General features: G+C 58.1%; 1 protein-coding gene across 3 annotated transcripts; it reads right to left on the bottom strand.

The window, feature by feature from the left end:
* Positions 1-486: 486 nt before the first annotated feature.
* On the bottom strand, positions 487-19,375 carry CCNF (cyclin F). 3 transcript variants are annotated; one of them, XM_059415622.1, is made up of 17 exons: positions 19,285-19,375; positions 18,445-18,599; positions 17,425-17,531; positions 16,343-16,410; positions 15,018-15,211; positions 14,562-14,615; positions 13,557-13,661; positions 13,157-13,234; positions 11,281-11,432; positions 8,689-8,853; positions 6,911-7,034; positions 6,473-6,653; positions 6,048-6,135; positions 4,314-4,413; positions 4,101-4,228; positions 3,319-3,488; positions 487-2,485 (listed from the first exon to the last, which is right to left on the bottom strand). In XM_059415622.1, the coding sequence occupies exons 1-17, from the start codon at positions 19,298-19,300 to the stop codon at positions 2,064-2,066; spliced, it is 2,307 nt and encodes a 768-aa protein (XP_059271605.1). In that variant the 5' UTR covers positions 19,301-19,375; the 3' UTR covers positions 487-2,063. The 3 variants fall into 3 exon arrangements, with proteins under 3 accessions (XP_059271605.1, XP_059271604.1, XP_059271606.1); XM_059415621.1 differs by having other exon boundaries at positions 14,958-15,211; XM_059415623.1 differs by lacking the exon at positions 13,157-13,234 and having other exon boundaries at positions 14,958-15,211.
* Between the last annotated feature and the right edge of the window lie 728 nt (positions 19,376-20,103).

The following is a 20,103-nucleotide window of genomic DNA, read 5'->3' on the forward strand; positions in this document are numbered from 1 at the left end:
CTGGAGCCCAGAGAGGTGGAGGGACAGAAGCAACTGGAAACGGTTCCAGGAGGGTCTCCACAGGATGAAGGAAGGGGGCCTTCAGGGGCTCAGACACCTGGGGAGATGGGTGCTGGCTGGGAGGAGTGATGAAGCCCAAAGGGCCCCACGTGATTGGATTAAGTAGGACTGTGACCCCTGCTGGGGCTGAGAAATCTCAGGGGGAGCTACAGGGATGACATGCTGGGGGTTATGATGGAGAGGTGCCCCTTTCACAGCTGCTGGGGAGCGGAGCTGGGGTCCCTGTGCTGCTTGGGACTGGTCCATGGTGGGAGCTTAGGGTGGGGCTCTCCCGTTCTTATCTGGAGAGGCTCTCATCAGCACTGGCAGGTGGCATTACGTCCCCACTGGAGTAGTCTCCTAAAGGTGCAAGCTGAGAGGAGGCTTTTGTCAGTGGGCCACAAACAAGGAGGTGGGCAGTTCAGACAGGCACATCACTCAGCTGCCACTACCCTCATCACATTTAATCCCCACAACACCCCTGTGAGGTAGGTAAGATGGCCCCATCTTACAGACAATACGGAGACTCACACATGCCCAGGGGCACAGTTGACTGGGAAGGTTGTGCCCAGGGGCACAGTTGACTGGGAAGGTCGCAATCCCAACTGTGCCCCACTCAGGCTGGTCAAAATTCTCTTATAGAAGCAGGAAGACAGCTCCCATCGGAGCACCCAAGTGCTCCAAGCACCCAGAAAAGCCACTAGGGAGTAGCTCTTTGTTCCAGAGCCCAGGTTCAAGAGCATTTGGGGGACACTCCTGGCCCAGTGGTTCTTTCCAATGTTCTGAGAAGAAACAAGCTATCCCGGAGTGGTCCACCTGTCCTGGGAGGGGGGCAGTCTGGAGCAGATCCCACCGGTTTTGGTTGCTGTACTCAGGAGGTGGCAGGTGTCGGGGAGCCTCAGGAACACAAGCAGATCCATCCTCAGCCAGCAGGTGGGGACAGGTCCTATGAGTCTCACTCTTCTGCCCTGGGGCCACCTCAGATGTTATAAATGACATTCAACTTTTTTTCTGATCTCTCTGGGAAGAGGGTCAGGAGACCACTCAGGTCTGAATCAGGTGCTCCTTTTTCCTTTACTGGACCCTAAATGAAGTTAAGAATCTCTTTATAAAATTTAACGCCTTCTATCTTTAATTTTTCTTTTGTTTCCATCTTAGAAGAACTAAGGATGGAAATAAAGACATGAAAAGAAATGGCCTAGAAATTCAGTGCAAAGAGAGGTGTTCACATGGACACCACCTGCTGGGGACAAAGACAAATCACTCTGGAGGAAGGGACAGACTTCTGCAGGAGCTGAGAGTGTGGTGGGCAGGGAGCTTAGGGCCAAGACATCCAGGCCCTGGCCTGAAAGCAGTCAGGGCCTCCCACCTGGTGGTCCACTGTAGTACACAGCAGTGTGCAGGGGCAAGTCTCCCTCAGCAGGGAACCTGCCACCAAGTGAGGATGGGAGCTGGCGGCGGGTGGGGGGGGGGGCGGGCGGGCGGTGCAGTATGAAGACAGTCGTGTGCTCAGAGCTGTCAGCTCCCCACTGGAACCCCAAACCAGATAGATGCTGGGAGGGGGGTTGTGCCAGGCCACCTGGTCACACGTGTTCTCAACTGTGGAAGCTATTGGCTCCTGGGATGAGATTCAGTTGGGGCCGGGGAGATCAGGGCATGGGCTCTAGCTCCCCAGGGAGAGCAGGAAAGACACAAGAGGGAACAGAGACACAGGCTTCCCAGGGTGGGGCATGATTGCTTTGAGGCTGTTTCCAAAACAAAGAATCTGAGGTTTTGTTCTGATTCAGACATTCTGACGGGAATGGGACTACCCTGGAGAAAGAGACTTAGCGTCCAGTGTTCTCTCTGTTCCCTGTTTGAGAGCCACTAGGGGCCCACAGGGTGTCCACCTCCAGCGCCCCCTCGGCTCCCTAGTGCGGCAGCAGCCCTCCCTCAGCAGACGTTCCTTGCGACGAGTGGAGGCTCGTGTGCAGCCTCAGCAAGCCCGGCTCAGGTCCCTCTCCTCCTCCTCCTTACTGGGGGGTCTATAGGTTTTTCCTCTTCACCTGGGGAACGCTGCTCTCCAGAAGGCTTGGAGAGCGACACTGTAAACACGACTTCTTGGCATGGTGGTGGCAAGGATGTGTGTTTGAGTTGCTGCCTGGGGACAGCGCTGAGGTAGATTGGGGAGGGCCCCCCGAGACGCTGTCCACGGAATTTGTGGGACTTGCGCTGCTGATGGAGGAGTACCCTGAGGTCACACTGTCCCTGCCTGGCTCCCTTGTGCCGCAGAGCCGAGGCTCAGGCCCTGGCGTTGGAGGTGTCTGGGGGCCTGGTACCCAGGTGTGCAGGTCCTGGCGTTCCCTGTCCTCTGGGCAGGCCTCCTCATCACTTGATTCCTGGCAGCAGTGCTGTTCGGGGCTCAGATAGACCACGGTGACATCAAGGATGCCACTGGGGGCCGTTACTGTGGGAGACAAGGGGAGAGAGATGTGGCCACTGCCCAAGCAATGGGGTGCCCCCCTTGCCCAGCCAGGACCCCAGTGGCCCGGGTCCATCTCTTGACCAGGACAGGTATGGCTCTCAGTACAGTCCCCTGTATTGCTCTCCTTTGGGTAAGAAATTGAAGGTGGCACTCATCGTGACTTGGGGGACAGCAGGAAGCGACTACAGACTAGTGCTCAATAATTTACTTAATCCGGAGTGCCTGGGTGGCTCAGTGGGTTAAAGTCTCTGCCTTTAGCTCGGGTCATGATCCCAGGGTCCTGGGATCAAACCCTGCATCGGGCTCTCTGCTCGGCGGGAGCCTGCTTCCTCCTCTCTCTCTCTGCCTGCCTCTCTGCCTACTTATGATCTGTCTGTCAAATAAATAAATAAAATCTTAAAAAAAAAAAATAATTTACTTAATCCCCAAGTGGCCACCACAGCAAGTAATGGGAAAGTTGACAGAATCTGCTTGAGCTGGGCTTCCTTCATGTTCAGCTGGTCGAGAACACAAGGGCAGAGGCTCCACAGGCAGCTCTGGAGGGGCGCACAAGGCACAGAACCCAAAAAGGGCAGCGGGTGGCACATTTCACATGACGTTCTAGAAAGATCTGCTCATGAATTCCAGACAAGGTCTCCTCCGCCTCCCTGCTCTGGTGAGGCTCCTTCACGGGCCTGGACATAGGTCTTCTCTCCTGGCCCCCCAGCCCCCCGCCTTGCTCTGGTGTTCTAGGGGCTCTGCTCTCTCATGCCTCCCGTGTGTGAATCCCTCCTTCCGAGGGGGCACCTGGGTGGTCTCTGAGTCCCAGTGCTCACCGTCACCGTCCTTCTCTCCTTCGCTTTCCTGGTCACCCTCGTAGCCAGAGCAGTAGTCCAGGCTCCAGTCCAGAAAGCTGCCCAGCAGCATGTCCTCTTGGCTGGACAGCTCCGCAGTGGGCGTGGTGACGAAGCTGCCCCTGTCCTCCTGGAGGCTGTTCTCCCGCTTCCTGCCGAGGGAAGAGCCAGCAGCCTGATCACAGGCAGCAGTGTGGGAGGCCCAGCCTGGCCCTCTGCAGCTGCCCACCCTTGGGAGGCTCACGGCAAGGCTCCTAGAGGCAGGGCCGGTGGCACAGTGAGGGGCTGCGCTGGGACTTGGTGGGATCAACAGGAATTCCTGGGGTGGGTAAGGTTGGGGAGGCGAGTGATTCCAGGGGATCACACCAGAACACTGTGACGGGGGATGCATGTGGCATAGACTTGGGAGACGAGGGTGGGGACAAGACCAGCCCGGGAAGTGTGGAGGGACCAGGCCGAGAGTAAGAGCAACACCATGGAACTGGGTGGCCCGTGGATGCCCATGTGGGGCTTGAGACCGTCTTTGCTCAAAGCAGCCCGCTGCACCAGAGAGAGGACAGGGCTGCTGTCTGGAGATGGGGCCCAGGAACCAAGGCCTGGATTCAACCCCAGCTACATTTTTTGCGGGACCTGTTGCTTCTCCCTGCTACATCTTAGGAGCCCCCTGTGTAAAAGGGGGTCCATGGAGCCTCTCAAGACAGCCGCGGGGGCCACGAAGGAATCCAGGCCCAGCACATGCAGCTCCAGACCAGGGGCTCACGCACCGCTTGGTCCTTCTTCCTGACGGAGAGGTGAGGAAGGCGTGGATGTCCCCCGTGCTGAGGAAAGCCGCGGGCTCCGGGCTGCCCTGCTTCACTCCCAGAGCTGCGCACAGCTGCCCGTAGCTCAGCACCTGCAAGGAGACCGGGTCAGAGGGTGGGACGAGGCCCGGAGGGGCTGGTGTCTGGGGGGGCCTTGGGGGGCCAGGGTGTGGGCACCTCTTCCTGGCTGATCTCTTCATAGCGCTTGTCCTCGAACCGCTGCTTCACGGCAGTCAGAGACACTTGCCTGTAGTCCTTGGGGGCGTCATCGTGGAAGCTGCAAACGGGGGGACATGTGAGGGACAGCAGGGCCACAGGCTGGGCTCTGGGGCAGCGACAGCAGCACCCCCAGCCCAAGGGACTCTGTTTTAGCCTCCACTCGCTGAAGCGAGAGAGTACAGCAGGTATTTAGAAACAGCCTAGCGATGGCAGGGCAGATGGGGCACCCTGCACGGATGTCCGCAGTTGCCTCATTCCAATAGCCCCCACGTCCACCAGGGCACAAATGAGCAAGACGTGGTCTGCTTGTGCAGCAGACTGCGAAGCCAGTGGAAGTGTTACATAGGTGACAGGTTGGTTCCGAAGGGCCACATGAACAGGACTGTGTTTCTCTGAAGTGTCCAGAAATGGAAAATCCAGAGAGAAGGAAAGCTGGGGCTGGGGAGCACAGGCCTGACCCACGAGGAGTGCGGCGGGCTTTGAGGGCGCCACCATGGTCTACAACTGATAGTCGGGACGGTCGCATGACCAAATACGCAAGGTAAGCTTAAAAAAAAAGTTTCGCTGGTAAAAAGTGTTTCCAATTTATCTGATGTGAAAATAAAAAACAACTCTGAGAGGCAGGGGAACAGCCTAGTAGCAACTACTGGGAGCTGGTGTCAGGTACGGACAGACTATTCACACCCGTCATGGAGTGATGACACACACGTGGACCCATCAGCTCACCCATACTTCCCGTCCACTGGCTGTGACTAGGCACAACGGAAAACAGAGTCAGCCAACGCACATGCTGGCCCCAGGACACGGTGACCGGTTCCCCACGGTGGAGCAAGGCAGGGAGCAGGCCAGAGAAGGGGATACCCCCAGGGGCTTGGGGCCTGGCCAGAGAGTTCTGATCTCATTCTGGATGGTGTACAGAGCAGGGACCTCCCCCACACAACAGAGGCAGTCCCTGAGATAATTCAGGGGGCAGCTGGGGAATGCGTACGTGCAGGCAGCACAGGCCTCCAGAGCCAGGGAGACTCGGGAACAGAGAGAAATGGCAGGGCCCAGGTCCCCGCTAGGATGACTGAGGTATACCTGCCAAGCAGCCAATTCAATCTATGACAAGGAGGAATGGCTGGAGAGTGGAGCAGGGGTCTGGCCTGCATAAGGCAGCGGCAGGGAATAGGTCCTGGGACTCAGATGTATTCTGAATCCCAGAGGTGCCTGAGGACAGACAGAAGGCCAGAACTGTCCAGCCCCTCACACGCAGGAAGAATGTGCGGAGCGTGGATGGGCAGAGGAGCTGGCGGCTGGGGTCTGGCACAGGCACGTGTCGGCAGCAGGTACCAGAGTGAGCGGGTGAGGGACAGGGCTGTGGCAGGAAGCCACTGCAGCCGGCCAACCCCTACCCCAGGGGACAAGCTGTCCCCCCGCCACACTGAACGCGGCTCAGGAACACAGCCTCGATCTTTCTAGTACCGTCAGCGGCCTGTGGGATGAGCTGCAGTTGGGAGGGGCTACTGCGCTCATCAGTGTCAAACCTGAACTGGGACGAACGTGGCCTGGCGTTTTTACATGTCGACCGTGAGAACACAGCACACTGTGGGGAAGGTGTGTGTGGGGGGCTGCCAGCCACGTCCCCGCGGGACGTGAGCACGAAGACTCCGTGGCGGCTGGGTGGGGGCTCGCGTCCGTCTGCAGACTCACCACTTCTGATGGAGGCTCAGGATGCAGGGTATGAGGTCTTCGCAGGAGAACCCGGTCAGGTCCCACAACCGTGGGGTCCAGGGCTGTGCTGGGGAGGAAAGCCAGGTGCTGGGGCCATGCTGATGCCATCCCCGCTCTGCCCCCTGGCCCCCACAGTTCTGCCGTGCAGTTTCCTGGAGCTCGGGGTTACAGATGCCCCAGGCTCACTGTCGGTGGTGCGGGAATACTTTGCTGGAGTCCCCTGTTCAGCTCACCCCCACAGGACAGCTACCATCCATGCCTGTGTCTCCTGGTCCGGGGCGGGCATGCTACTTTGTCTCTCTCCCTCCCCTTTGAATGAGAGTCACATCCCGTGTCCCCACTCAGGGGACCCCAGGCCCTGGCTGAGCGCCCGCTGAGCAGCCGGCGGAGGGTGGGATCCTTACTCTGCCCGTGCATCAGCCTGGCGAGCAGCAGGGCGGCGGCGGCCAAACGGGCCGGGGCATACACAGCCAGGCTGGTGTGCAGCAGCGAAAGCTCACACAGGAAGCTGCACAGGTGCTGGGTTCTAGGTGCTGCAGGGACCAGCGTCAGCAGAACATCCTTGTAATCCACCACAGTGGGGACCTAGATGGGACAGGAAGAAGACATGTGGTCCTGGCACGCAGAAAGCTCACCCACACACTCAACAGGGCGGCGGCCTCACCCACATTCACATGGGCACCAGGGTCACGGTAACCAGAGGCAGCTCCGGCCTCAGCCCTCTGGGTCCAGGCAGACCTTTTGGAGCAGGAAAGCTCACACCGAGCAGGAGCCCCTGGTTCCTCCTGTCCCTCCCATGAATTCAACTCTGATGTGAAAGGAAACCGCCAATGGGCGCTTACCCGAATCTTCCCTTCCAGGGCAGAGATGATCTCTCCCATCATCCGCACCAGGTCCTCGTACTTGTAGGTGTTGTCCGTGAGCCACACAGCCTCGCGGATCGTCAGGATCTCCTTGCTGATGAACCTGGAATGTCAAGAAGGGGTCTGAGCGCTGAGTCTGCTCTCCCTGGAGGCAGCCATCACTTGAGTCCCCAGTGACGGGGGGTGGGGGTCAAAGAGCGGATGAACTGCCCAACTCCCAAGAGGAAGAGATGAGCTCGTGTGACCCTGTCCCAAGACTCTGCAAAGGAGGCGGGACTGGTGCCGGCTGTGGGAGGGGCCAGGCTCCAGGCAAGCCAGTGTCTGCACGAGGCACCCACGAATGACGGGTCTGGTCAATCCTCTGGTGACCTGAGGATTAGGCCACCCTCTGCAGAGTGCAAGTAAACAAGAGCTTGAACCTGGAAGCCAGGGAGCCAGCAGGACCGGAGCTGGGGCTTGCTGGAAGGTGTGTCCTCAGCACAGGCATGGCCACAGGAATCTCCATTGTCCCTTAAGCAGGAAGCCACCCTGTTCTCTACTCTCCAGCAGCCCCAACTAGCAGGGAACACATTGGTCTGGCAGACTGCCAGCAGGGGAGCAGGGCCACGCTGGTGGTTGCTCTGTCCTGGGGCTTCTGTAGCCTCCCCATTCCCTATAGGCTTGGCCAAGAGATGGGAGATCGGAGAGCACAGGTGGGCATCTCTGCCTCTAGATCTATATAAAGCATCTCACTGCTTGCCAGTTGGCGGCCCAGTAACTCTGTTCCTGATTACAAGGATGTAATGATGCTGCTTGGGCATGAGGTGATGAGACCCGTCTGTTCTGCCACCTCTAGTGAGAAGGTCTGGACGCAGGGTCCCATGAACACACCCTGCCTGCGGTCCCAAGCCCACACTGGTCCCCTAGAGACCGCATGTCCTATTCCTCTCATGGCCTTGTGACCTAGCACACTGCGAAGTTGGACATAGTGGGCTCAGGGGTCACCAGGGGTGGCAGAGACTAAGACAGTAGCTGGAGCTTTCCATGACCTCGTGACATACAAAAACCACCCAAACAATGTAAGCCTGGAGCCCCTGCCTCTGGGCTACATGCAAAGGAAGTGCGCGTGTTTGAGCGTACCCCACTACATGTAGCGAGCCTGTCTCTCACCCCCACTCCCCCGCCGGCTCACAGACAAGGACAGCCAGTCTGCAGAATGCTGCCAGGGGCACAGCAGACCACACGGAATGTAAGAGAACAAGAACAGGCAGATGCTTCCAGGGCAAAACTGGAGCAGAGACGTAAGCCGGTCCCACATGAAGAGTCAGAGTTGTCAGGGGTGCAGGCAGCTGTCCGAGGAGGCACCCCATGTTCGTGGTGGGACTGGAGTGTTCTGGGAGCCGGCTGGAGGCGTGAGACCCTCTAACTGCTGGTCTCTGGTGACGCAGGCTAGAGAGCTCGACCGCTGAGAAGGGTCTTTCTATGAGCTCAGCAGGGAGACCCTAGAGGGCAGGTCTCCACATCACTCTCAGGGGCCTGGGAAAGAAGGACCCAGCCTGTACCACCGAGCAAGGCCATTCTTTGGGGTCCCTGCAGGCCAGGATGAGTGGCCGCCCACACGCCGAGGTTCCGTCACTGCCTGGGGAGAACTACTCTGCTTGCGCTCGTCCCGCAGCTCAGACCCCCATCTGGTGAGGTGCGACACTGAAGGCTCAATTTCAGCACTAAGCCCACCGGGGAAGCCCGTCCCGCAGCCCCTGCACTGGGAGGCTCCCTACCGGGTACAGATGACCATGCAGGCGATGCCCAGCAGCTGGAGCCTGTACCGGGGCACCAGCCTCCGCCGCAGGTACCGGTCCACGCACTCCACGGTCAGGTGAAGGCACAGGCTCGTGAAGTCCTTCATGGTGGCCACTTCCACCAGCCAGTCAATCAAGATGTACCTGCAGGACAAGCACCAGCCCTGAAAACGAGGGAGAGCACCCCATTCCCACCTGGCCCACCCGTACTCAGAGAGTGAGCAGGTCATCTGCAGTGCTGTCTATGTACCCGGGAACTCGTCCCGGCCGGAGACGCTGGCTCCAAGGGGGCTGGGAGGGCCCCAAGGTTGCTAGGTTCCTAGAAGGAAGCTGGGCTCACACACCTGTGTCCCCTGCCTTCTCCCCGGGAACTGCCAGGTACTGGAGGAGCCCAGACACAGGTAGGGGACAAGGGGGGCCACCCTGTAGGGCTGAGGGTAGATCACAGGGCCGGGGAACAGTTAAGCAAAGCTGGAAGACCTCCGGCCCTCCTACAAACCCAAATCCTCCCCAAGGAGCGGCCTGTCCACAGGGTCATTTATCTCGACCCTCTGCAGTGGGGCAGAGAGCAGGAATGGAGCTCAAGGTGGACGCCCCTGAGCCTGTCACTGGACTTCTCAGGCACCCTGCACAGACGAGGGGTCCCTCCTCTAGGGGGCTTAACCTGGGGCAAGCACCGCAGACCACACATGGGAGTGCTGGGTGCCATGGCAAGGACACCCGAGGGTGGTCCACGCCTCTCTGAACAAAGGAGAAGAGCCCAGGAGCGAGAGGGAGAAGACACGTAAAGCTGCCGAGTTCCAGGCAAGAGTTCCAGGTGCTGGGTAGAAGCATCTGTCACAGGGCAGGAATAGGATGTAGGAAAGAAAGACAGCCTGAGACAGACAGCCTGTGTTTCCTCCCGAAGCTGGAAGAGCGTGTGAGTGCTGCCAGGTATATGAGGTTTAAACCAGCCAACACTGGGAACAGAAGAGGACACCGCCCCTACCCAGACTGAGTGACCTTAACAATGGGACTTCTAAAAACCAACCACCCAGAGTGCCTGGATGGCTCAGTTGTTAAGTGTCTGTCTTTGGCTCAGGTCATGATCTCAGGGTTCCGGGATCGAGCCCCGTGTTGGGGGGCCGGGGGGGGCAATTCCTGCTCAGCAGGGAGTCTGCTTCTCCCTCTCCCTCTGCCCTTCCCCCTGCTCGCTTGCGCACACTCTCAAATAAATAAAATCTTAAAAAAACACAACCAAATTGTACACTTTAAAATGGCTAAATTCTAGACCAACATAATGTCGTATGTCAGATACACCTCAGTGTAAAAAACAAAAAAGGTAGCTGTGGCTCGGTATAGAGAAAAACGAAAAGAAGTTCAACTCAAAGGCTGAGGTGATGTTAGTATTTCAACAAAATTCTGTTGTTTTGGAAAAGAAGAAAGTGTCCCCAAAACAGAACAGCCACAGTCCCCCAAAAAAGGGCTGATGGAGAGGGGTACAAGGTGCTCTCAGGATACAGCTTCCCACAGGAGGAGGAACAAGTGGGAGAGAAGGGGGCCGCAGCCGCCGGCACTGGCCCAGGATTCCAGAGCACAAGGGCTTGCTGACACAGGATATGCGACTCCGCACCGTGTGCATGACACCAAGTCCCTTCAGGGAAGGCACAATCCCATTAAACACAAACGTCTACTGAGCACGTCCTAGGAGCTGCTGGAGTACAGCCAGAGCCTGGCCCTTCAAAAGCCAAAGCATGCGTTTAATTAATTGAGTGATTTTTTAGAGAAAGTGGAGACAGGGAGAGGGAAAGAGAGAATCTTAAGCAATCTCAGTGCCCTGAGATCATGACCTGAGCCCAAATCAAGAGTTGGACGCCCAACGGACTGGCCCCCAGGGCATTCCTTCAAAGCATATCTAGAATCTGGTGGAAGCTTAAAGTATTATTTATGTCCCTGTTATTTTCTTTTCTTTTCTTTTCTTTTTTTTTTTTAAAGATTTTATTTATTTATTTGGCAGACAGAGATCACAAGTAGGCAGAGAGGCAGGCAGAGAGAGAGAGAGAGAAGCAGGCTTCCTGCGGAGCAGAGAGCCCGACGCGGGGCTCGATCCCAGGACCCTGAGATCATGACCCGAGCGAAGGCAGCAGCCCAAACCACTGAGCCACCTAGGCGCCCCTCCCTGTTATTTTCGATCATCTCCCATGATGCAATGAAAAGCCTCAGCGGTGGGTGGGCCGCAGGAAGCAGCAGGGCATGGGGGGCTGGAGGCCACCCCCAGGGCCGCAGACCCTTGTCGGCCACACTCACGCCCACACAAGGCTGTGTAAAGAAGATGTGGTGTTTTGGCTGCTGAAACCGGTGATACAAACGTTGTCATTTTAGAAAGACACTTCAAATGGTTTAACACGTTCTGAGGATTAAAAAGGAAACAAGCACAGACACTCACGGGGGATGTTTTCTCTTCGAAGCCCTGGATAACACCCCGTGGAGGCTCGAGTGGAACGGGACAGGCAGCCCCTCTGCCCCCGGAGCCCTGCCACTGCTCAGCCTCGCCCACCGTCCCGAGCAGACGCTGGCCCTCGAGGTCCTCACCTCATGGTGTCGCTGAGGCCCTTCTGCACGGAGAAGACCTGCTGCTTGCCCATGGCGCGGGAGGTCTGGAAGAGCTGGCGCACCACACTGTCTGAGGCCTTGGCGTCGAGGCCCAGCTGGCTTCCGTGCGCACAGGCTTTGGCTAAAGACAGCTGCGGGGACAGACAGGGCTGTGAGCGCGAAGCCACGGGTTGCTGAGGGAGAAGACAGTGTGGACACAGGGGGTGTGTACACTTTCTCTGCCTTCCGGAAGCAGCACAGCTCAGGTTTTAACTACTCCTTGTGAAATAAACACCACATCTCGTGGTAACGGACTTCAAGAGGGACAAAAACGCGCATAATGGAGTCAGCGTAGCAAAGTGGCCAAAACCGGCTGGAGGTTCAGATGACTTGGCTTTAAAACCTGGGTCTGTGTGAACGCCACAGGCAAACGAACTGCTGTGTGCCTCCGTTTCCCCTTCTCACAAGGGCCTAACGGCACCTGCCTTGGTAGCTGGGTATGTGGGTTGACTGAACTGCATCCTCCACTTGGCACGGGTCCCGGCACCTCTAGGCCCTCCAGTGGTAACTAGCAACCATTTCTAGGTATTTCCTTCCAGATGTTTCCACGCATTCCTGATCATAACGCAGAGGCATTTATCTTCTCTCAGCTCACTTAGCGTTAACATGGTTTGGGACACCTGGGTGGCTCAGAGGGTTAAACCTCTGCCTGCGGCTCGGGTCCTGGGATCGAGTCCCGCATTGGGCTCTCTGCTTGGCAGGGAGCCTGCATCCCTTTCTCTCTCTGCCTGCCTCTCTGCCTACTTGTGATCTTTGTGTCAAATAAATAAAATCTTTAAAAAAAACAAAAAAAACATGGTTCCTTAGCATATGAAACTCCTGTAAGCACGTTTCACCTGTTCCTCCTTCTGGGGTTTGATCTGTTTTATTATTTTGAGGAACATCTCGGTGCAGCTGTTTCGGGGCTGGACCCCGTCTGCTTACATGGTCACCCACAGGGGCAGCCGTGCCAAAGTATTTTCTGAAAGGTCCACGTGGATTTTCATACCAGCTAGGAGAATGTTATTTTATCACATCTTTGCCAGCAAAAAGTGCTATCGTGAAAAAAGTGTGTTTTTAGAATATTAAGGATCCACTCAATACGCACAGAGAAAAGACCTACATATACACGCTATTGTTGAGCTGTGGGCCCCGATGACTAGCACTGAGGGGGCACACTGCCTGGGACTTGGACCAGCTGTTTCTATTTCCTCCTGTGCGGGAGCGCGATGTCAGAATGTTGCTATTCTTATGATTAGTTAGAGTTGCCGAGAGAACACCGTACTATTCAGTGCTCTCGCTGCTGCAGATCTGCTGACTGCCTGGGACACAAACATCGCTGCATCTGTGAGCTGTCAGGCTGGGCCACCTGCTGCTCTGTAATTTCTTCCCTCACTTTTAGGGCAGAGGACTCTCAAACACGGCCCCTGGTGGGGCAACAAGAGCATTTCTACCTGCTTGGCAAAGGGGGACTGTCTTTGATTTGTCCTAAACGAGAATTCCTTACAGCTGTAAGAGGAGAGCACCAGGAGAACACCCCCGGCAAATCCCTTGTGTCCTGGTCCTAACCCTGGCTGACCCAGGGAGCAGGACATCACGAGTGCTCACAGAAGACGGTGTGAAGCGGCACCCAAGAACAGAGAGGCGGGCTTGGAGGCTCCTGGGTGAGGCGCAGGAAGGAAGCACTCGCAGCCCCCCCACCTCCCGTAGCAACACTCCTGGAAGGCCTGGCGCTGCCCTGGGCCGGTCCTACTGCCTCTGAGTGGGAGCCCGGGCAGTCTCCACACCACGGGCCCCACGAGAGGAGCTGGACGGAGAAGGCTGGCTCCTGCCTCACCTGTGCTTCCCAGCAGCCTTTGGCCGCGTAGTCCCTGAGTTTCCGGAAGCTGTGGAGGCATCGCCCGGGATCTGACATCTGTCAACGGGAGAGAGGCACCGTGCTCTTACACAGTTGTGTCTCTGGAAAACTCAGAATCAACCCATCGAATCTTAAATGTTCTTCCCAATACGCCCCGAGGGTCTACGGCTTGGCCTCCTTCCCAGACCCTTGTCTAAGAAATGGTGGTGGTTGCTGGGGCAGCTATGCAAGCAGCTGCTGGCCAGAGGCTCCTGGTGCTCGGGGAGCTGCCGAAGGGTCCGCCCACCCCCATGCGGACCCAACCTTGCTGACGGCCCATCTGGAGACCGCACCTTAGGCCAACACACAGCCTCCTCTCCCCAGACCCCAGCTCACTCACATCCATCCTCCTGTCACGTTCCCAGAGGAGGTACGAGCTGGCCAGACAGCCCTGATTGGCAGACTCTTCAAACAGATCCTGGGCCTGCTGCTTCCGCTCTTCATCCTACAACAAACCCCAGCATAGCAGCTTTCTTCACCCTGCTCCCAGACTCCAGCTTCTCCCAGCGGCCCCTCTCCTGCTCCCAGACTCCAGCCTCTCCTAGTGGCCCGCGCCCCGCGTCCTGCTCTCTGCAGATACCAGCCTCTCCCAGCGGCCTCCTCCACCCTGCTCCCCCAGAACACCAGTCTATGGGCCACCACGGTCTCTCCGCGGACCTCTCAGTTGTCATATTTGGGAGTCTTTCTTTTACCAAAATGAGTTAACTAAACCAGGAGTGGAAACGACTTCTCTCAAGATATGTGCTCTCACAACCACCGGGAAAGCGAGCTTCAGGGCTCTGCCCTCACGGGCCCCCTCCCTCCAGGGTTTGTGAGGTTTGTGTTTGGCTCGGCTCTGGGCTGCCAGAGGGTCAGCCCTCCATACCAGCCCTCCCAGAGGGTGGCACACAGGTTTTCCTGAGGCTTCTCCCAGGCCTCGCTCACGCTCAGTGTCCCAACCTGCTGCTGCACCAGTCACCAGAAGCCACCACTTTCCCTGAGTTTGCTGCAGAGCTGGCTTCTTAATCATGAGCTTGGTAAAGCTTTCTTCAGCATAAGGAGGTCTATGGGAAGAGCGAGAGAGGCTGCCCGGAGCCAGGCCACGAAATCAGCCCATGGCCCAGCAAGTACTCAGACACTCTGCCAGGCTCTAGGCTTCTTCCAACAGGTGGGGCTGGCCTGGGTGTTACACCCCGCATGACCCCTCCTGCGGGTCAAGTCCCATGTACTTCCTGCTCCCTGGTGTCTGCAGCTGCCGGAAAGGCGGGCAGCACAGAAACAAGGAGTCCCGTGCTCCATGTCCACGTGCTCGGGGGCCCAGGGCCACCGCGGCTGGCACAGGGTCCAGGCGGGATGGACGACTTACCTCGAAGAGACTGAGCACTCTCCCCAAGCAGTGCAGTATAGACGCCCGGTGAGTCTGAGCAGCGAGAGGAGGAGGAGAAAGTGTGATCATCGGTGGAAAGAGGACTTCCAGGGCACCACCCTTCTCCGTCCACCTGTCCCTATGGCCCCTGCCTGGCTCATACCCTACCCTGAGGGCTGCTCCCTGATTTCAGGCTTCGAGGAGCTGGGGTCCTGTGTTCCCAGCTGTCAATACATTTTCAGCCCAGACCCTCATGGGATTCCCTGGGAGCCCCAGTGGTGAGGCTTCCTCTCCTGCTGGCTCATCTCTAGATGCCCCCACACCCACGCTCCCGATTTTCCACAGCTCCACTGCCGTCAGGTGCCTGGCTTTACGTGGTCCAGTGTCTCTACTCACCCTATGGGGCTCGGACCGTCCGGCATGCGGGCCCCACGCATGTCCCTCGCCAGGACCCACCCCCTGCAGCTGGCACTCCGCCCTGAGGCTCTCATGAACCACGGCCTTGCAGCAGCTTCCAGACACCGACCATGGGGGTCGGATGAAGAGCCAGATGAAGGGCGCAGCACCCACATTCAGTCGCTCCGCGAGACTGAAGAACCGAGAAGCCTTCAGGCCATTCACCTCCGCACGGGCTTCATCAGACACAGACACTGCGGACACGGACAGAATGTTACCCCAGACATCTCTGACGGACAGGTGCACAGAAGTCTCGATGGCTTTTTTCAAAGTCGACAATCTCACGCCTGCCACAGTACAACACTGCTGGTATTGAAGGGGAGCAGAGCCCTCCAAGATGGGGGCTCCTCCCTTTCTTCCCCTACCTTGTGAATCACGTGTCCCTGACAGGGTCCTCCCAGCAGCCTAGGATCTGAAGGTCTGGGAGCTACAGCCTAAACCCACTCTAGCAGGTGTGGTGTTTCCTGCGGGGCTAATGTTCCAAATCTGTCTGGTGGCGATGGCTGCACCACGCTGTGAGGGAGGTGTGTACAAATTGCTGGCTTGGACACTTGGGGCGGGTAAGGCGGATGGTACGTGAGTCCTGTCTGGAACCGCTGTCTGATGGGGCAGCAGGACTGCTCCTCGCCTCTACTGCTCTCAAGAGTCCTATAGCAGGGGCTGACTTGGCAAGATGCCACATCTTTGAGCAGCAGCGTAGCAGCTCTCCCCAGGCTTTATGTGTTTGGGAGTTGCAAATGGACACCCTACAGGCTGGTTCTGTGTGCTAAGCAACAGGGCAGGCACTGGGACAGGAGAAGGCTGCACGGGTTCTTTCAAGGAGCACCTGTTCCCTGAGGGGCGAAGGAGTTCAGGCACCAGGACGGCTTTGACCTGCTTGGACCTGCCTCCCACTGGAGCCGGGGCTACTGTGTTATGAACACCCCATGGAATTAGGCATTCTTTGATCGCTGCCCCAGAGTTCCAGGGAGGAACTGTGGCCAAGGAAGGAGAGGAGCCAGCACCTACATGTGGGCTGCAGGGTTCACTGGACGGAGCAGGGAACTGCTGGGGGGCGGGGGGGAAGCCTGGCTTGCCTGGGTAGCCTCCCCTCCCCCCACTCTAAGTCTCAAAGCATTCATCAAAACAAGGTTTGTTAAAATAAAGCATACGGACTCAAAGTTCACCAGCACATCCCACTCCTGTGAGCATAGGCTGCTGAGGGGAGAAGCCTGCAGCTGGACCTGGCAGGGATAAGGGGTGGAGGGGCGAGGAAGGGCTCATGCCTGTTCTACAAGGTCGGCACTGAGCTGGGTGAGGCCAGCCTTGGCCCCGGGAGGACTTACGGCCTTCATTGTAGAGGTAGGCTATGCCCAGCTTCACGGCAGCTTCAAAATTTCCCTTTTCGGCAGCCCTAGACCATTAAAAACACACAGCATCACCTGTGTTGTCCCGGGAAGTTCCTGTCCCTCCACGGCACCCGACCCTAGAACGCTTGTTTCCTAACTGGGGATTTTTTAGGTAATGCAGTCAAATATCACTCATCCATGACGCGCGACAACATGGACCAACCTTAAAGGCATGCCAAGCACAAGAACGCAGCCATAGAACACCACATGTTGTAAGATTCCCCTTACGTGAAATGTCCACAGCAGGCAAATCCACGGATAAGTGGGCAGATGTAGTGCTGCCTGGGACTGGGGGGATTGCAGGGAAAATAGGGAGTGGGCACTGAAGTCAAGCCCTATTCACTCTGGCTTTGCCACGGGAGTAGTGAGGATGTTCTCAAGTTAGTGGCGATGCTTGCACAACTCTGTGATTCTATAACCACTCTTTAACTCTAAAACCACTGAGTTGCACACCTTCAATGAAGAAATCACATGGTATGTGGCTTAGGTTTCAGGCGGCCTGTGTGGAGCCACCGACACGCAGGAACAGTAGGTCTAGCCACTAGCATGCTGGGGCTCCCAAGATGAGGGGCTCACACCTGATCTGACCCTCCCTCTGGGTCCCAACCCCAGCAGGAAGATGGGATCAGCCAGGGAGTAAAATCTAAAACAAGTGAAATCACAAGCTTTGAATTAAAAATTAAAATAAAAAAATAAAAAGAGGGTTGAGTAAAATTTCCACAGGGAGGTGACCTGCATTTGAATCATGCAGACTGGTCCCAGCCCAAGGGAGACCATTCGAAGCATGACAGTGACTAATGAGTCTGGTGGGGCTGGTGGCATGGATGGCCAATGACTGTGCTTCATGTGACTCCACGGGTGACGCTGACAGCCCTCAGTCCCTCCCTGGGGGGTGAGGTGTGGGCAAGGGCAACTGCAAAAGAAAAAGCCTGCCCAGGTCAGGCGCTGGGACACAGGCTGGCATACCAGGGAGGCCCAGAGACGGGAGAAAACGGAGCTGTGGTCAGGGGCATGGATACCTTTCAAAGAGCTTCAGGTTCCTTGGAGAAGGCCACAGTTCCTGGAAGCTGGCACATGCCCACACGCTGGCATGGTTGTCCACCAGGTATTTCAGGTGGGAATGCACCTGCAGAACGCAAGGGCGGGGATTACCATGGGCCCTCCCAGAAGCCCCACTCCTGGAGCCCTTGAACATGGGACAAAGACAGATGGAGGGCCCCCTGTGGATCAAAGTCATGGCTACTTTAAGAGACGGAAAAAACAAGTTTCTCGGAAGCTCTAAAGGTGGGGACAGTGCTGCCAGAAGGGGGAATAAGCATCCAGACTGAGAAAGGGGGAGTCGCCCCCGTAAGGGTGTATTCCCTACTTGACTCTAACGGGAGCAAGTAGAACAGAATTATGGTTTGTGCTCCTCTACCTGGGGCTTTGCCAGTGGGAACATAGCTGGCGTCTGGAGGTCAATGGAGGGTCTAGAAAAAGACCAATAAACTCAATACCACTCTGGTCGGAGGCAGGAAGTGCCTCAGTTGGGAGCCCTGAGCCCAGGCGACCGTTTCAGGGGCTGAAGTTTCCATTGCACCACCACGGAGGTGGCTTTGGGAGTCAGAGAAACAAGTTCCTGGACAAGTTTCCTGGACTCTTCCCACCAATTTGCTGTACGCCCTTGAGTAAGTCAGTCTGAAGGAGGCTGTTGAGTATGTGCAAACTGACTCCCAGGGTCCCTTTCAGGGCTCGATACTACATGTGGTTTGTCCTCGTGAATGTATTTTTGTTTTCTTTAACGCTCTTATTCTCCACGTTAGGGTCCTTTCTCTGTCAGACATCACAATGAACGGATTCAAAACATACTGCACTATGTTTCAGCTTTTCGATTGCAACAACCTCAAACACCTAGTAACAACATCACGGCTTGTTGCCTCTTCCCTCTCTTGTAGCCAAAATGTTGTTCTGACACTGAAGAACTGAAAGCCCTGATGGGACAACCAACAAGTCAGGCCAACAAGCTACAGGGCTGACGCCACTTTAATCTGGCGACTTACAGCTCGGACAGCCAGGATGTCCCCAACAGAAAGCCACTTCAGGATATGAAAGAGCACATCTTCAGGGAGGCTCAAGATGGTTAAGTTTCGGGGTCTCCTCTTTATCCTTCGCTTTGTAGGGTAACAGAAACACTTTGCACACCGGCAGTGGATCACTGAAGAAGAACAGCAGAATGGTGTCAGGGATGTGCAGGAAGGGAGCTGCGCTGACAGGCACAGTTGTATCTGAAGACGACTGAACAGAAGGAACCGGCCGCATTTCTGGTCCCAAACAAGCGTTATTTAAAAGAGTGGGGGCCCACGGATTCCCACAGCCACAGTCATTCATTCAGAGTCAGGAAGTGCTTAAGGCAAACAGGAGGCTAGCCTGGAGCTTGGCTACCGGGACGAGAGCGGCCAGGGCGGAGGCTGGTTCTGCCCTCCGACCCCTGCCCATCTCCGGGACGATACAGCAGGAGCCCCTCGCCCCGCTCACCTGGTGTCCTCCCCGCCGCCCGCCCCTCCGGAGGCCTTCCTGCCCTGCCCGGCTCCGCACCGGGGTCGCCTACCAGCAATTACCGGGCCGCGCGGGGCGCCCGGGGCCCACGGGGTAGCTGGATGGTGCCGCCACACCGTCCTCGTCCCCCTGCTCTAGGCGGGTCGCGCTACTCTCCGGCCGGGACAGGTGCCCGGCCCGGCGCGGGGTGTTCACGCCGAGCCCACTCGCACCCGCGGCGCCGCCAGGCATTTAAACCGCGCGCCCGACGAACGCCGCTGTGACGCCCCGCACGCGGGGCCGAAGGGCCCGAGCCGCCCCGCCCGTTGTCCGCCCGCCGTCCGCCGCCCGCGCCAGGCACTCACCACCGCCGCTCCCCATCGCCGTCGCCGCCGCCAATTCCGTCGCCCGCGTCCCCGACGGCCGTCAGCCCCGCGCGCCCAGCGCAGGCGCAAACCTGCCCCGCCGCCCGCCCGAGTTTTCAAATGCGCCCGGCCCTCCCATTGGCCGGCCGGGGGGGGCGCGCGTCGCCGGGCCGCCGGGTCCCGGCCCCGGCTCCGCCCTCCCGCCCGCGCCGGGCGCTCGCGATTGGCCACGCCAGGACGCGAATTCGAACGCCGGCCATTGATTGGTGGATTCCGCGCGGCCGCCCCGCCTCCCCGGGCGGGGCGGGAGGGGTCCCCGGGGGAGTGCGGCGTTGCCCCGCTGGCGGGGGCGTCTCTGTGCGTGAGCCCGGGCCGTTCTGGCGGCGTGGGGACAGGCGAACAGCGTCCGCGGAGGCCTGTGCGCGCCCGCCGCGCCCCTGGCCCTGGCCCCGAGAGACCGCGCGCCCAGCCTCTGGCCCGCGTCTGGCGGGAGACTGCTGCTCGGACGGCCGGGCCACGGAGGGCTGAGACCGGAACGCTGCCCCTCCAGCGCCTCGGCCGGCACCTTCTTCCCGCGAATTGTGGCTCCGGCGTCCCTCGGGCAGAACGTCGCCCCGTCTGTCCCCGCTGTGTCCTCCCTGTCCCCCGGGATCCGGCTCCACTGGCTGCCGCGGGCCACCCCAAGCACCGTGTCAGTCAGGACTGGGCAGTGCCCTCCGCCCGGGCCCGTCTTTCACGGGGGGAGCGCTGGACGGAGGAGGACACTACTCACCCGCGCGTGCCCCCAGCCAGCCCTCCCCTCCCCTCCCCTGCGGCCGG

Source organism: Mustela nigripes, chromosome 11 (genome assembly GCF_022355385.1).
Source record: "Mustela nigripes isolate SB6536 chromosome 11, MUSNIG.SB6536, whole genome shotgun sequence".
Taxonomy (NCBI): domain Eukaryota; kingdom Metazoa; phylum Chordata; class Mammalia; order Carnivora; family Mustelidae; genus Mustela; species Mustela nigripes.

Excerpts from the sequence above, each read along its gene's own strand:
- CCNF (XM_059415621.1), bottom strand. Across the intron at positions 14,616-14,957 it reads GACGGTCCGAGCCCCATAGG|ACTCACCGGGCGTCTATACT; the intron begins GTGAGTAGAGAC and ends CTCGCTGCTCAG. Across the intron at positions 3,489-4,100 it reads TCAGGAAGAAGGACCAAGCG|GAAGCGGGAGAACAGCCTCC; the intron begins GTGCGTGAGCCC and ends TTCCCTCGGCAG.